Raw genomic sequence first — 17,412 nt, forward strand, 5'->3', positions numbered from 1 at the left:
GAGGTGCTCAGTAGAAATTAGAGCCAGGCTGTAATGGAATGCTAGGCCAAGGTATATTATTGAGCTAACATTTTGACTGCCAACTATGTACCAAGAAATTTAGCTATAGCCCCTGCCCTCAGAAACTTGTCTCACGGGGATGAAGAAAGAAACCAAAAATCAGCAGGTAATGTAGTAAGGAGTGTAATACAATGCAGAATGCTGTGCAGCAGGGTTAACTATAGGTTTTGGGGAGATAGAGTTTAACCAAGTACATGAATGTTTTACAAAGGTCTATTTGTGGAACAGGTGGAAGGATTTATTGAAATATTCTCCCTTATCTATTTGTAAAAATCATGTCAGCATTCAGCATGTATTTACTTTATTGTAAAGGCATAAGGTTAAAAGGGTTTTGATTTTCCCCCTCCCATTGTGTACTGCAGCAAGAACCTGAAAAATTCAGAGATGGAAAATGACAAGACTGTTCCCAAAGCAACCGTCAGTATACCTGAAGCCGAACAGCTGATCGCACCTGGAACGCCTATTCAATTTGATATTGTCCTTCCTGCTACGGAGTTCCTTGATCAGAATAGAGGAAGCAGGTATGGGCTAAGGGAGGTTATCTCTGGGAAAAATGAAGATAAATTTGACATCTGTGTTCCTATCCACCTCCAAAGATTGTTGCCATTCTGACTAGAGTTCAAGTGTTGAGTCCATTTAGCTGAAGCCGTCATGACTGACTCTGGCTGTTTCCCTAGGCGGATCAACCCTTTTGGTGAAACTGAGGATGACACATTTCCAGAAGCAGAAGGTAAGTGGCTAGTTTGGTGTGTTTATTCTTTCCCCTGCACAGAATGACCAGGGCCATTAAAATAACATAAGTCTAGAGAGCTGTGACTGAAAATATGAGTTGAAATTATGACCCACAGATGTATTGTTCTCTGAAAATTCACTATGACACATGCAGTCAGGGCAGGCCTAAGGAAAAAATCTGACGGGCAGCTAACAGATTTTCTACAGCTGTTGCTCCATTAGGCACACTTATACCCTTTTTGTAGCTCCGGCATAGAAATGTTGGTAAGGTATCAAATTACTACAAATTCCAAGAGGATAAAATGGTCACATTAACGTGTCGACTGGGTGAGTCATAAATATGCTCTATCATCTTAGAAAATCCAAAGTACAAATAACTCATTCTTGAATTTGAAGATGACATGAATAAGTGGCTTTTGTTAAAATTCAGATTTTTGTATCTGATTTACCTCTGTATAGTTCATAATAACATACTCAGTAGAGCTGACCGTAACCTACTACTCCAGGCGGCAGAACTTGAGTTCCTGGCCAGGGCAATATAGAAGATTGAAGTGCTGGCAAGACTTCATTTTAACGCAGCTTTGTGACTGAAGCCTGAGAATGTCATTAGAATGAAATGCCACACTTTTAAATTTAGAAGTGGGACTTGGGAACTGGTACTCCTAACAGCTTTAGGCAGAAAACTAACAACAGCCTCAAAGCTGACTGGCCACTTTATCCCGCTGGCCTCTCGTGGAGTCCATGCTGTTTGTGAACAGTCTATAGGGGGCTTTCAAACTAAGAAACACCATCTTCATAATGGAGTAACCATGTGTAACATCAGTTCATTTCCTAATAAATTTTTTGGCCCTTAAGCTATTTGCAGGAGCAGGGATACTGGAGGACAAGTGAGGGAAAAAGTAGGCTTTTTAGTTTAAAATGGTGGGTAAGTGAATTACTGTTCTTACAGAAAAAAAGAGGCCTTTGAACCTTCATGATCTTCCAGTTACAGGTGCTGTAATTCAGTTTTGTCAGCTTATGTGCCATTATCAAGAAGCCAATACTGGCAATTAACTAGAATCAAATAAGTGAATTATTTTAGTTTGAGATCTCCATTAGTTTATGAAGTATCATCACTGCCCTTTACTAGCAAATAATGTGTACGAATTGAATGACACCCAACATCAGATCTTACTTTTTTCCAAATACATCTTCTTCAAGAGAACTTTAATACTGGGCAAAGTAACAAGTTTTCTATTGTCTAGTGGAAAAGCTCTCATTTTCAGAAAAAAGATGCATATACTGCCACCTACATGTACTCATCTAGAGATTTAGTGCTAGAAAGGTTTTTATCTGGTTACCACCATTTCATTTTGTATATGAAGAAAAAGAGGTACTTTTCTAGTCTAATGTAGCTCCAAAGAGAACAAATACAGACAATAGGAGATCCAGAGCTTTGGCAGCGTGAGGTCTGTGAAAGCATTGTGGAGGAAGTTTAGTAGAAAGCCCTCCACAGAAACCAAGCCAAGCCTGGAGTCTTCAGCCTCTTCTCAGACCAGCATATCTGCCACTGGTGTGCAGATCAGCAGTAGGAAGTGGATGTCATCTTGAGCAGAAAATGCTTTTTTGCAGATTCCCTTTTACAACAGATGTTTATAGTTCGGTTTTTGGGATCAATGGCAGTCAAAACAGACAGTACTACTGAAGTGATCTATGAAGCGATGAGACAAGTACTGGCTGCCCGGGCTATTCACAACATCTTCCGCATGACAGAAACCCATCTGATGGTGACCAGCCAAACTCTGAGGTACACTGTTTCATTTTCACTCTCACCGCTGCATCTGATTCTTCTTCTAAGGCACATTTACCTATCTAGAATGTTCTTACAGAATATTTGATTGGATTAAGTGAAGATGATACTCTTATTTCTGCTCTATTCCTTTTTACATTTCAGTTACATAAAATAGATTGAAGATGGTCCCTTAAAGACAGGAAGTGATAGTATCTCTCAAGAGTTACTGTCTATACCTCAACCTAAAAATGGAAGGCTTTTTGTATTTCATTTCTGAGGGTAATATTTGTGAAAATAAACAACAGTGAAAACAGAACATGAACTTCCCTAAGGTCACTAGACCACTACAAGGAAAATCTGATTAATATTTGTTGGGGTGAAAATAAAGAAGCCAAGGAATGTTAACTACAGACTTAGGGTTTCAGGTAGTAAGATCCATATAAATGATGGCAAATGACTGTCAAGACATGGTTAGCGAAAGCTTTATTAAGAGTTGCACTGTCCAGTACTGCAGCCACATGCAGTATTTGAAATATAACTAGTCTGAATTATGTTGTAAGTGTAAAATATGTACCGAATTTCTGAGCTCTTGTACTACCCCTCAGAATGCAAAACGTTTTGATTAACTTTTATATTAATATGTCCAGCTGGCACTATTTTAGATCTCTTAGGTTAAAGTATATTAATTTCACCTGTCACATTTTAAAATGTGGCTGCTAAAAAAATTTTAATTATGTATCCCACTGAAATAGCAGCACTGCTGTAGAGCCAAAATGTCTAGATTTATTCCTGGCTGTTACATTTATTAGTTTTATAACCTTGGGCAAGTTTTATGACCTCTGTGCCTCAGTTTCTTAAGCTATAAAATGAACATAACCCTATCCCAAGAAACTGGAACCCATTGCTGGTGGAAATGTAAAATGGTTCAGCCATTGTGAATGTTCAGTTTGGCGGCTCCTCTGTAAGTGAAATGTAGATTTCCACTCCTGGGTAGATACCCAAAAGAACTGAAAGTAAGTGTTCAAATAAAAACTTGTACACACAAGTGTTCATAATAGTGCTATTCACAGTAGCCAAAAGGTGGGGACAATCTTGATGTCCATCAACAAATGAATAGATAACAAAATATGGTATATACATACAGTAGAATATTACTCAGCCTTAAAGGAATAAAGTATTGGTACGTGCTTCAACGTGGGTGAACCTTGAAAACATTATGCTAGGTGAAAGAAGGCAGACAGACACAAAAAGACAAGTAGTGTATGATCGCTTACATGACATACCCAGAACAGGCAAATCCGTAGAGACAGACAGCAGATTAATGGTCACTAAAATCTAAGAGGAAGGAGGAATGTGGAGTGACTGCTTGATGGGTATGGAGTTTCCTTCCGGGGTGGTGAAGATGTTCTGGAACTAAGATAGTGGTAATGGTTATACAACATTGTCAATGTACTAAGTGTCGATGGTAAATTTTATATTAGGTGTATTTTTACCACAATATACATACATACTTGAAGTAGAATTCCTGTTTTGACACTATTTAGAAATCACACAGAAAATCAGATCTTAAGAGGCAAATCCAGGCTACCTGATTTAGACAGCAAACTTAAAAGTTATTCACAAAATATAATATGCATGCTTTAAGTTTGCATTTGCAGAAAGATTTTTTTTTTTTTTTGTAGATAATTATTTTTTATTGAAGGGTAGTTGACACAAAGTATTACATTAGTTTCAGGTGTACAACACAGTGATTCAACATTTATATACATGACAGTTCTAGGTACCAGCTATCACCATACCAAGTTGTTACAATATTTTGACTATATTCCTTATGCTATACATTACATCCCGGTTACTTATTTATTTTACAATTGGAAGTGTGTACTTTTTTTTTTTGTGAGGGCATCTCTCATATTTATTGATCAAATGGTTGTTAACAACAATAAAATTCTGTATAGGGGAGTCAATGCTCAATGCACAATCATTAATCCACCCCAAGCCTAATTTACATCACTCTCCAATCTTCTGAAGCATAACGAACAAGTTCTTACATGGAGAACAAATTCTTACATAGTGAATAAGTTACATGGTGAACAGTACAAGGGGAGTCATCACAGAAACTTTCGGTTTTGCTCATGCATTATGAACTATAAACGGTCAGTTCAAATATGAATACTCATTTGATTTTTATACTTGATTTATATGTGCATACCACATTTCTCTCTTTATTATTATTATTTTTAATAAAATGCTGAAGTGGTAGGTGGATACAAGATAACGGTAGAAAACATAGTTTAGTGTTGTAAGAGAGCAAATGTAGATGATCAGGTGTGTGCCTGTAGACTATGTGTTAATCCAAGCTAGACAAGGGCAATAAAACATCCACGTATGCAGAAGATTTCTCTCAGAACAGGGGGGGTGAGGTTCTAAGCCTCACCTCTGTTGATCCCCAATTTCTCACCTGATGGCCCCCCTGTGACTGTGCCTGTCTTAGGTTGTTGCTCCCTTGAGGAATCTTACCCGTCTCTGGCTAACCAGTCATCTTCCGGGGCCATACAGGGAAATGTAAAGTTGGTAAGTGAGAGAGAAGCCTTATTGTTTGAAAAGGTTAGCTTTTTACTTCTTTGCATATTTATGCCCTGTGGCTTCTATGCCCAGCATTTATCTTGAGGTATCTTTACCACTTGGAAGAATTATGATACTTGGTAAATTTGATATGAGGCACGAATTCTATTTAAGGGTTGTAATTGGGAAGGAAGAAGAAAAGCTATAGAAGTAGCAGGCGGAAGAAAACATGGGAAGATTGATTATTTCTTTGGCATATCTTCTTGTAGAGTAACTTCAGCATGTATAGGTTCTAAACTACTAATTAAATTGCGCACACACATTAACATAATAGGAGTATAGTTACATAACCAAAGCATACCTGTAATTACAAGCCATCTCCAGTGAAACCAAGAAAACCAGTTAGGCACCTTAGGCATTTGTGAAAACTTATCTATGATATGGTGGATATTGTCCAACTGAACTTGAACAGTCTGAGAGAAATCAGACAAATTAAACAACCCATTCCTGGGGACTGTTCACATCCCTTATGTTCTTTTAACAGTAAATAGTCTGTAGTTGTGTAAGACTTTGGAGCGCTACAATTTGCACTTCTCCTAATTCTTGGTTGAGTTCCAACAGTATAGATCCAGTCAAATTTGTTGTTTTACTGTATGCACAGGCCAGCTTAGATATCTCCTTCATTCCCATGGCAAGTCCAGGAACTGGTGGGATGAGTGCATCTACACCTGTAGCAGTGCGTGGATCTTTGTTGGAGTTTTTTGATGATCATCTTCTGGCATGAGTCTTCCAGAGAGTGCAGATGTTGGAAGTTCTCTTTCATATCGTATCTTAGTTCATTTTCGGGGTAGCCCAATTAGGCTTTCATCCTCTGTATAAACACAAACAGACCCTTTGCCTACACTTTTATATGCCTTTTATACCATTGTGTAGAACTCCTTGGAGGTCACCACACAGGAACTGCTTTTTTGTTTTGTTTTGTTATCATTAATCTACACTTACATGACGAATATTATGTTTACTAGGCTCTCCCCTACACCAGGTCCCCCCTATAAATCCCTTTACAGTCACTGTCCATCAGAATAGCAAAATGTTGTAGAATCACTACTTGTCTTCTCTGTGTTGTACAGCCCTCCCCTTTCTCCCACCCCCCCATGCATGCTAATCTTAATACCCCCTTCTTCTTCCCCCCCATCCCTCCCCACCCACCCATCCTCCCCAGTCCCTTTCCCTTTCGTACCTGTTAGTCCATTCTTGGGTTCTGTGATTCTGCTGCTGTTTTGTTCCTTCAGTTTTTCCTTTGTTCTTATATTCCACAGATGAGTGAAATCATTTGGTATTTCTCTTTCTCCACTTGGCTTGTTTCACTGAGCATAATACCCTCCAGCTCCATCCATGTTGCTGCAAATGGTAGGATTTGCCCTTTCCTTATGGCTGAATAATATTCCATTGTGTATATGTACCACATCTTCTTTATCCATTCATCTACTCGTGGACATTTAGGTTGCTTCCAATTCTTGGCTATTGTAAATAGTGCTGCGATAAACATAGGAGTGCATCTGTCTTTTTCAAACTTGATTGCTGTGTTCTTAGGGTAAATTCCTAGGAGTGGAATTCCTGGGTCAAATGGTAAGTCTATTTTGAGCATTTTGAGGAATCTCCATACTGCTTTCCACAATGGTTGAACTAATTTACATTCCCACCAGCAGTGTAGAAGGGTTCCTCTTTCTCCACAGCCTCGCCAACATTTGTTGTTGTTTGTCTTTTGGATGGCAGCCATCCTTACTGGTGTGAGGTGATACCTCATTGTAGTTTTAATTTGCATTTCTCTGATAATTAGCGATGTGGAGCATCTTTTCATGTGTCTGTTGGCCGTCTGTATTTCTTTTTTGGAGAACTGTCTGTTCAGTTCCTCTGCCCATTTTTTAATTGGGTTATTTGTTTTTTGTTTGTTGAAGCGTGTAAGCTCTTTATATATTCTGGACGTCAAGCCTTTATCGGATGTGTCATTTTCAAATATATTCTCCCATACTGTAGGGTTCCTTTTTGTTCTATTGATGGTGTCTTTTGCTGTACAGAAGCTTTTCGGCTTAATATAGTCCCACTTGTTCATTTTCGCTGTTGTTTTCCTTGCCTGGGGAGATATGTTCAAGAAGAGGTCACTCATGTTTATGTCTAAGAGGTTTTTACCTATGTTTTTTTCCAGGAGTTTAATGGTTTCATGACTTACATTCAGGTCTTTGATCCATTTTGAGTTTACTTTTGTATATGGGGTTAGACAATGGTCCAGTTTCATTCTCCTACATGTAGCTGTCCAGTTTTGCCAGCACCACCTGTTGAAGAGACTGTCATTTCGCCATTGTATGTCCATGGCTCCTTTATCAAATATTAATTGACCATATATGTCTGGGTTAATGTCTGGATTGTCTAGTCTGTTCCATTGGTCTGTGGCTCTGTTCTTGTGCCAGTACCAAATTGTCTTGATTACTATGGCTTTATAGTAGAGCTTGAAGTTGGGGAGTGAGATACCCCCTACTTTATTCTTCTTTCTCAGGATTGCTTTGGCTATTCGGGGTCTTTGGTGTTTCCATATGAATTTTTGAATTATTTGTTCCAGTTCATTGAAGAATGTTGCTGGTAGTTTCATAGGGATTGCATCAAATCTGTATATTGCTTTGGGCAGGATGGCCATTTTGACGATATTAATTCTTCCTAGCCACGAGCATGGGATGAGTTTCCATCTGTTAGTGTCCCCTTTAATTTCTCTTAAGAGTGACTTGTAGTTTTCAGAGTATAAGTCTTTCACTTCTTTGGTTAGGTTTATTCCTAGGTATTTTATTTTTTTTGATGCAATTGTGAATGGAGTTGTTTTCCTGATTTCTCTTTCTGTTGGTTCATTGTTAGTGTATAGGAAAGCCACAGATTTCTGTGTGTTGATTTTGTATCCTGCAACTTTGCTGTATTCCAGTATCAGTTCTAGTAGTTTTGGGGTGGAGTCTTTAGGGTTTTTTATGTACGGTATCATGTCATCTGCAAATAGTGACAGTTTAACTTCTTCTTTGCCAATCTGGATTCCTTGTATTTTTTTGTTTTGTCTGATTGCCGTGGCTAGGACCTCCAGTACTATGTTAAATAACAGTGGGGAGAGTGGGCATCCCTGTCTTGTTCCCGATCTCAGAGGAAAAGCTTTCAGCTTCTCACTGTTCAATATAATGTTGGCTGTGGGTTCATCATAAATGGCCTTTATTATGTTGAGGTACTTGCCCTCTATTCCCATTTTGCTGAGAGTTTTAATCATGAATGGATGTTGAACTTTGTCAAATGCTTTTTCAGCATCTATGGAGATGATCATGTGGTTTTGTCTTTCTTTTTGTTGATGTGGTGGATTATGTTGATGGACTTTCGAATGTTGTACCATCCTTGCATCCCTGGGATGAATCCCACTTGGTCATGGTGCACGATCCTTTTGATGTATTTTTGAATTCGGTTTGCTAATGTTTTGTTGAGTATTTTTGCATCTACATTCATCAGGGATATTGGTCTGTAGTTTTCTTTTTTGGAGGGGTCTTTGCCTGGTTTTGGTATTAGGGTGATGTTAGCTTCATAGAATGAGTTTGGGAGTATTCCCTCCTCTTCTATTTTCTGGAAAACTTTAAGGAGAATGGGTATTATGTCTTCCCTGTATGTCTGATAAAATTCCAAGGTGAATCCATCTCTCCCAGGGATTTTGTTCTTTGGTAGTTTTTTGATTACTGCTTCAATTTCGTTGCTGGTAATTGGTCTGTTTAGATTTTCTGTTTCTTTCTGGGTCAGTCTTGGAAGGTTGTATTTTTCTAGGAAGTTGTCCATTTCTCCTAGGTTTCCCAGCTTGTTAGCATATAGGTTTTCATAGTAGTCTCTAATAATTCTTTGTACTTCTGTGGGGTCTGTCGTGATTTTTCCTTTCTCGTTTCTGATACTGTTGATTTGTGTTCACTCTTTTCCTCTTAATAAGTCTGGCTAGAGGCTTAACTATTTTGTTTATTTTCTCGAAGAACCAGCTCTTGGTTTCATTGATTTTTGCTATTGTTTTATTCTTCTCAATTTTATTTATTTCTTCTCTGATCTTTATTATGTCCCTCCTTCTGGTGACCTTAGGCTTCATTTGTTCTTCTTTTTCCAATTTTGATAATTGTGACATTAGACCATTCATTTGGGATTGTTCTTCCTTTTTTAAATATGCCTGGATTGCTATATACTTTCCTCTTAAGACTGCTTTTGCTGTGTCCCACAGTAGTTGGGGCTTTGTGTTGTTGTTGTCGTTTGTTTCCATATATTGCTGGATCTCCATTTTGATTTGGTCATTGATCCATTGATTATTTAGGAGCGTGTTGTTAAGCCTCCATGTGTTTGTGAGCCTTTTTGCTTTCTTTGTACAGTTTATTTCTAGTTTTATGCCTTTGTGGTCTGAAAAGTTGGTTGGTAGCATTTTCATCTTTTGGAATTTACTGAAGCTCTTTTTGTGTCCTAGTATGTGGTCTATTCTGGGGAATGTTCCATGTGCACTTGAGAAGAATGTGTATCCTGTTGCTTTTGGATGTAGAGTTCTGTAGATGTCTATTAGGTCCATCTGTTCTAGTGTATTGTTCAGTGCCTCTGTGTCCTTACTTATTTTCTGTCTGGTGGATCTGTCCTTTGGAGTGAGTGGTGTGTCGAAGTCTCCTAGAATGAACGCATTGCATTCTATTTCCTCCTTTAGATCTGTTAGTATTTATTTCAGGTATGTTGGTGCTCCTGTATTGGGTGCATATATATTTATAATGGTTATATCCTCTTGTTGAACTGAGCCCTTTATCATTATGTAATGTCCTTCTTTGTCTTTTGTTACTTTATTTTGAAGTCTGTTTTGTCTGATACCAGAATTGCAACACCTTTCTTCTCTCTGTTGTTTGCATGAAGTATCTTTTTCCATCCCTTGACTTTAAGTCTGTGCATGTCTTTGGGTTTGAGGTGAGTCTCTTGTAAGCAGCATATGGATGGATCTTGCTTTTTTATCCATTCTATTACTCTGTGTCTTTTGATTGGTGCATTCAGTCCATTTACATTTAGGGTGATTATTGAAAGGTATGTACTTATTACCATTGCAGGCTTTAAGTTTGTGGTTACCAAAGGTTCAGGGTTAGCTTCTTTACTATCTTACTGTCTAACTTAACTCACTTGTTGAGCTATTATAAACACGGTCTGATGATTCTTTATTTCTCTCCCTTCTTCTTCCTCCTCCTCCCTTCTTCATATGTTGGGTGTTTTGTTGTGTGCTCTTTTTAGGAGTGCTCCCATCTAGAGCAGTCCCTGTAGGATGCCCTGTAGAGCTGGTTTGTGGGAGGCAAATTCCCTCAACTTTTGCTTGTCTGGGAATTGTTTAATCCCTCCTTCATATTTAAATGATAATCGTGCTGGATACAGTAGTCTTGGTTCGAGGCCCTTCTGTTTCATTGCATTAAGTATATCATGCCATTCTCTTCTGGCCTGTAGGGTTTCTGTTGAGAAGTCTGGTGATAGCCTGATGGGTTTTCCTTTGTAGGTAACCTTTCTTTTCTCTCTGGCTGCCTTTAATAATTTGTCCTTGTCTTTGATCTTTGCCATTTTAATTATTATGTGTCTTAGTGTTGCCCTCCTTGGATCCCTTGTCATGGGAGTTCTGTGTACCTCTGTGGTCTGAGAGGCCATTTCTTCCCCTAGTTTGGGGAAGTTTTCGGCAATTATTTCTTCAAAGACACTTTCTATCCCTTTTTTTCTCTCTTCTTCTTCTGGTACCCCTATAGTGTGGATATTGTTCCGTTTCAATTGGTCACTCAGCTCTCTTAGAATTCTTTCATTCCTGGAGATCCTTTTATCTCTCTCTGCATCAGCTTCTCTGCGTTCCTGTTCTCTGTTTTCTAGTCCATTAATGGTCTCTTGCATCTCGTCCATTCTGTTTTGAAGTCCTTCCAGAGCTTGTTTTATTTCTGAATTCTCCTTCCTTAGTTCTTGCATATTTCTCTGCAAGTCCATCAGCATGGTTATGACTTTTGTTTTGAATTCTTTTTCTGGTAGACTGGCTAAATCTATCTCCCCAGGTTCCTTCTCAGGGGAAGATGTAGCAGATGCCGAAGCTGTCTGGGTTAGTCTTGTCTGGATCAAATTTTTTTGCCTTTTCATGTTGACAGGTGCTATTGACTGTCAGCTGGGAGGGCCAAACTTTTCACTTGCTACTGGCCTTTCTTTACTGGGACAACTGCGACCCCTAGTGGCTTGTGTTGGGTAACTGCGTGTAGACTGGGTCTTTGTGTCTTGCCCGGCCGGAGTGGAGGAAGCTCCCTTTCTGAGGGCATGACCTGCTAATCTGCTATGGCAGGACCCCGGAGGGGTAATGGACAGGGGGGCTGTTTGGCTGTTTACCTCCGTGAGGGGTCTCAGCGCTGTTGCCCAGGGGGTTAGTGCGCCCGGTTTTCCCTGTAATTTCCAGCCACTGGGCTGTGACCTGTGTTGTTTTCGTCCAGCTGTTCTGTCCCTGTCCCTTTAAGACTTTCAGAAAGCATTCGCTCTTCTTTGTCACAGGGGCATCAGCTTCGGAACTCGCTCAAGAGGTCTTGCTGCCCTATTTCCCTAGTTTCCAGCCCTCCACGCATGCACTGTGTCTGCGCTCTGGTGCGGGTGGCTGGGGCTGGGTGTTTAGCAGTCCTGGGCTCCGTCTCCCTCCCGCTCTATTGTTCTCCCGCCAGGAGCTGGGGGGAGGGGCGCTCGGGTCCCGCCAGGCGGGGGTTGTATCTTACCCCTTTCACCAGGTGCTGAGCTCTCGCACGTGTGGATGTAATCTGGCTGTTGTCCTGTGTCTTCTGGTCTCTCTTTTAGGGTTAGTTGTATTTGTTGTATTTTCAAAAATATGTATGTTTTTGGGAGGAGATTCCCTCTGTCCTACTCACGCCGCCATGTTGGCTCCGCCTCCCCCTTCTTGCAGAAAAATTTTACCAAATACCTAATAAAGTTATCTCAAACATTTCAGTGCATATAACTGAACCACTGTTGCTACACCTGAAACCAGTATAATATTCTGTATCAACAGTACCTCAATAAAAAGTATTCCAACTTGAAATTGTTTATGATGTTTATTTTTAAAATCATTTAATTCATATTCAATAGGGACAAAAATGACATCTATTTAGCTTTGTAATTTACTTAAAATTCCATATACACTTTCTCAGTATCTTACCATTTCTCTGAAGTGGGTATTCTTATCTCGGTGTTACAGACAAGGCAGTTGAGAGAAGTCAGGGTGACTTGTACAAGATCATAAAGCAAGTAGCCAGGTCAGAATTCAATCCTGTACCCTGATTATAAATCCCATGCTTTTATTTAGTAAGTGTAACTGCATGTATTTCAAATTGTAACCATTTTTGAGGGTAACCTCTTATTGAGATATAATTTAATATTCCCCCATGTTGAAGTGGTGTTTTTGATATATTCAGAGTTGGGCAACCATCACCCCAAACAGTTCAGAACATTTTCATCAACCCCCAAAGAAACCTCATGCCCATTAGCAGTCACTCCTTTTGACTCCCAACCAACCCAGCCCTTTTAGCCACTAACCACACAGTAATCTTGCTGTCTCAAGTTCTGGATATTTCATATAAATGGAATTATAACCATTTTTTTTAACAAGGAGAATACAAAATAACAAAACTAAGAGCAAATCAGTAATTTAAAAATGTAATACCATGTGTTAGAAAGTAGAAATTTATAAGATAGCAATATATTCTCTAATGTAGTTTATTTTCCCAGATGTATCAACCTGATTAGACAGCGCTAAAATTGTTACAAAATGTACCCAGAATATCTTCTTAAATGTGACTCCCCTACAGCCAAACTAATGTGGAATAGTTTTAAAATCCATTCACTATTCTCCCATACCCACCCCATTTTTTTAAAAAAATAGTTAAACTTAGAAGAATCAGTTGATCCAACACTTCAAGGGAAATAGGCAATAGTCAATAAATGTATGTTGAGAAGGAGGATATACAGAGTATAATCCATCCATATTATACAGCAGAACTAGAGAATCATGTTGCCTTTTTGGATAAGCACTAAATAATATTGTGAAATTAATTTTCTGTTTGCTGTAATTGTCCATTAAAAATGCCGAGCTTTAACTACACAGATTGAACCATGGCACATGCTCCCTTTGGAGCTCACTCGCCTCGCCCTCAGCCAGGTGCTGCATTTTCTTATTTGGAGGGTATTTGTGATTTCATTCTGAACTTCTACAAACTCTTCTAAGAATGGTAAGTTCATCCAACATTTGCAATATAATGAATCTTTTAAACTTTCAGGTTGATTGATCCTCAGACTCAAGTGACAAGGGCCAATGTAAGTATCCTCTTGCACGCTAGTTTTAGTGATTACTCCCTTGACACAAAGAAGTCACTTCATAACTTTGTTTGCCAAATTAAATGACTGCCACTATTAGTGCACTTTTTTCATGACTTTTTCTACAGAGAATGACCTTGTCTGTCTTTTAATATCAGTGTGTTGTGTAATATTTGGGTTATTCCTGTTTTTCTAGTTTGAACTTACCAGTGTCACCCAGTTCGCTGCTCATCAAGATAACAAGAGACTAGTTGGCTTTGTGGTCCGCATGCCTGAGTCCATAGGTGGAGAATCTCTGAGCACGTACATTTTTGAAAGCAACTCAGAAGGCGAAAAGGTCTTACTTTTTTCATCTTAAGATTCCACAGTATATCAGTCCAAAGATATTTAAAGTGTTTTTTTTTTTGGTACCATCTCCCTGGAAATTTAGCTGACTATTCTGCATGTCCCCACTGAAGAATTTAGAAATGAATACCTTTATGGGGGCCCCCCACTGAAAGAAAACTGGAGTAAAATTTCCTTAAGTAAAGTATGTATCAACCAAAATAAAGTAAAGGAGTACTTTAATGTGGAGATAAATTTGTTTAGTAGAGAGATCATGAAACATTGAAAGCAGTTCCCCCCACAATTTTTTTAAATTAAAGCAAAATTTATTATTTACATTTAGTCTCAGAGAGCAAACCAAGGAAGCAGACATCAGAAAAGTATACCTTGTCTTGTTTAGTATGAAAAACTTTGTGACTGCATTTGATACTTAATCAAAAGTAGTCCTCTGAGCAATTACCTATTTGCCACTGCATGTTTGAACAGGCAGTCGCTAAATACAGTTGAGAGAGGAAAAAGTACGCCATTAAGAATTTTAAACACTGGTCACTCCAGCTTTCACTTACCTGTTTGTTTTTTACACACAAATTGGCCACAGGAAACCAGGAAATGTGGGTGCTAATATGCGGAGCCCAGTGTGATGGGTCTCCTACACCCATGTTGACTTGAGCAGTGTCCTCCCTCATCGTCCTTCCGTAATCACATTTTGTTCTACAATTCTTTATCCTTTTCCACCTTTGCCAAACACTATTTTTCTCATCTTTTGCAGATATGTTATGCTATTAATTTGGGAAAAGAAATCATTGAGGTTCAGAAGGTAAGGTACATTTTAGTGCTGGTTTAAAAACTATTCAAAGATATCTATATACATACTAAGATTTCTCAAAAAGAGAGATGCTCACTTTGCAGGTGGCCAGGTTTGGGATTTCCTTTTAATAAGCAGTTTAACCACCAGCCTTTTTTTTTATCAGCAAGTTCCATAATCACTGTTACTACAGGTGGAGTTCTTAATACCACTTCACCTCATGCTTTATGAATTTTTTGCTTGCTTCTATTGTGACTAGATCTCCTTTCTTTCACACTAATATGGTACAGACTTAAGTATCCACCATGTGCTCTAAGCCCTTACTCCATAGAGTGGTCCCAGGCCCAGCAACAGTTATAAACATCACTTGGAAACTTACTGGAATGAAGATTCTCAGACCTCCCTTGCAGCAGTTTACAATGTTTCATTCACCCGACAAATTTTTGAGAGCCATGAGAGCCAAGTTTGTATAAAAAGACTCTGAATTACAGCAGTGAGCAAAATAGACTTGGTTTAGATACAAACCCAGGGGCTCTTCTAGTTTAGCACTGTCCAGTAGGACTGCCTGCAGTGGAAATTACCTGTATCTGCACTGTTTAAGATGCAGATCAAATATGGCCAGTGTAACCAAGTGGCTTTTAAAATCTCATTTAAATTTAAATTTAAATAGTAACGTGTAGCTGGTGGGTACCATGTTAGTGTAGTTCTGGTCAGGGAGGGCAGGAGGACCAAGGACTGAGACCAAGTACAAGAAATAGTGAGCACTAGAAGTTAGTATTTCATGGCATAAATCATGTAAAGAGCCACACAGTAAACCTTTTATTTAGGCGTACCATGTCTGTTGGAGCTACTCAACTCTGCCGTTGAAACACACAAGCAGCTATAGGTACTATGTAAATGAATGGACATGGCTGTGTTCCAGTGAAACTTACTGACAGAAACAAATGGTGAGCCAAATGGCTATAGCTCGCCAACTTTTGGTAGATTAAAAGAGAAAAGGAAGGCGCTTAAAGACAGAAGACAAAGGTATTGTGAAGGAAGTTCCTCTCTGGACTCTTTTTGGGAAGATGATTGTGATTTGGCTGATACAAAACAGTATGTTAGCTAAGAGGAAGACCTTGGCCTAGATTCTAGAAGTAGCGCAGTTGAGTTTTTTCAGAGAAGCAAGGAGAGACCCACCTGAAGGCACACACAGACAGGACTCAGAAGGAATGAGACTAGATTACAGAACATTCTGAAAGCCAAGCCAAAGGGGTTTTAAGTACATTTTAAGCATTTTCTTTTCTCCTTCTTGAACTCCCATAACTTCAGGATCCAGAAGCATTGGCTCAGTTAATGCAGTCAGTACCACTAACCAATGATGGAAAATATATACTACTAAATGATCAACCAGATGACAGTGATGGAAGTCCAAGTGAAAATAGAAGCGCAGAATCTGAAGCATAACTGTTGGGCCTTTGGGGGAAGAGCACCCAGGAAGGAGAGCTATCTTCTTAAGGGTTTTCAACTTGTCTGATATACAGACACACAACCTGAGTTCAGAATGCTGACAATCACTTGTGAAATGTACTCTTGATTCCTTGATACTGAGACTCGGGAGGGAAACAGTAAGAAATGGTTGACAACATTCCTATCCATCTACAAATGTTATTTTAGGTGCTTTGTGGTAAGTCCTTTTTTTAGATTGCAATGTTCAGTGCTCAGGATGAAAGGTAATGAAAAAATGCATTGTTCACTTTATTTCAGTGTCATCTCTTTTCAGTTTCTGGTATACTTTTCTAAAAATGGCAAACAAGCCTAGATTTATAACTTGATAAACACGAAGTATTTCCTATTAATATAATCTATTTTTGTATTTTACTTAATAAGCTTTAAGTGCCTGTCATTCTGAAAACTGTGTATTTATAATCAAGCTTGTCTCCTAATTGGACCTAATAAGCATTAGTTTGTGCATTCAAGTGATGAGCCCTGCTTTGAGGTCCAAGCACTAGCAGAAATGCAGGTCTAGTTTTGGTAACTGTCCGAGACATCATGCAGTAAAGACTAGCAGATGAGCACCACAAAGGGTGTTTAATTTTACACTGGCACCTTAGTGAGCCAGCATTCAGAAGTGGATGGTCCTTTAGACACTAGTGTTCTTAGGAGTGGATCACTACGGACAGGGTGCAGTTCTACCAGTTCCTGTTTCTTCTGAGCCAGACCCTCCTCAAAGAAGGGATCAGTTCATTTTAAAACTCACTTGAAGCACAGCTGGTCATGGGACTTGGTATAAACTTCCAGCTCCCACCCTGACACATCTGGTTCCTGGCATCCCAGCCCACTCTGCCATACCATCATGAAATAAGTATAATCATCTTGAACTGGTATAGTGTATTTAATTATAACCAAGTTCAATGGAATATCACTGTCTTTGTAATAAATTAACCTAGCAATAAATGCTAGCATATAAAAACTATCATTCTGTTTCTTTTGCTTTTTGTGGTTATTTTCTAGAACATCCTGCAAGAAAACTGAAGTAAATTCTGTAGCTTTAATGGTAATTTCCAAAAAACCAGGGCATAATACAATCACAGCTGAAGGGAATATACTATCAAAAAACCACTATTCAGTGCAATAATGTAGTCTCAATGCCAAGTTTTTAAAAGGTGTTACTTTTTAAATGGTGGATTAATAAAACAACTTTTGCAGCCCACAATTAGTTTAATGTTACAGGGTCCAGCTGAGGAATCCAGTTCTATAATGTGTGTACCACCAGGGACACAGTGAGCTGGTC

General features: G+C 38.9%; 1 protein-coding gene across 2 annotated transcripts in view; it reads left to right on the forward strand.

Annotated features, from left to right (window-relative positions):
* Positions 1 to 17,094, forward strand: part of APPL2 (adaptor protein, phosphotyrosine interacting with PH domain and leucine zipper 2) — a 58,710-nt gene extending 41,616 nt beyond the window's left edge. For both annotated transcript variants that reach the window (XM_036891413.2, XM_036891414.2), the window contains 7 exons: positions 423 to 581; positions 738 to 790; positions 2,404 to 2,578; positions 13,474 to 13,510; positions 13,707 to 13,847; positions 14,604 to 14,651; positions 15,951 to 17,094. In XM_036891413.2, coding sequence (XP_036747308.2) covers positions 423 to 581; positions 738 to 790; positions 2,404 to 2,578; positions 13,474 to 13,510; positions 13,707 to 13,847; positions 14,604 to 14,651; positions 15,951 to 16,085 — 748 coding nt within the window. In that variant the 3' untranslated portion in view covers positions 16,086 to 17,094. The remainder of the gene's footprint in view (positions 1 to 422; positions 582 to 737; positions 791 to 2,403; positions 2,579 to 13,473; positions 13,511 to 13,706; positions 13,848 to 14,603; positions 14,652 to 15,950) is intronic.
* Positions 17,095 to 17,412: the final 318 nt, after the last annotated feature.

The sequence above is a fragment of the Manis pentadactyla genome, chromosome 10 (assembly GCF_030020395.1).
Source record: "Manis pentadactyla isolate mManPen7 chromosome 10, mManPen7.hap1, whole genome shotgun sequence".
In the NCBI taxonomy this organism is placed as follows: domain Eukaryota; kingdom Metazoa; phylum Chordata; class Mammalia; order Pholidota; family Manidae; genus Manis; species Manis pentadactyla.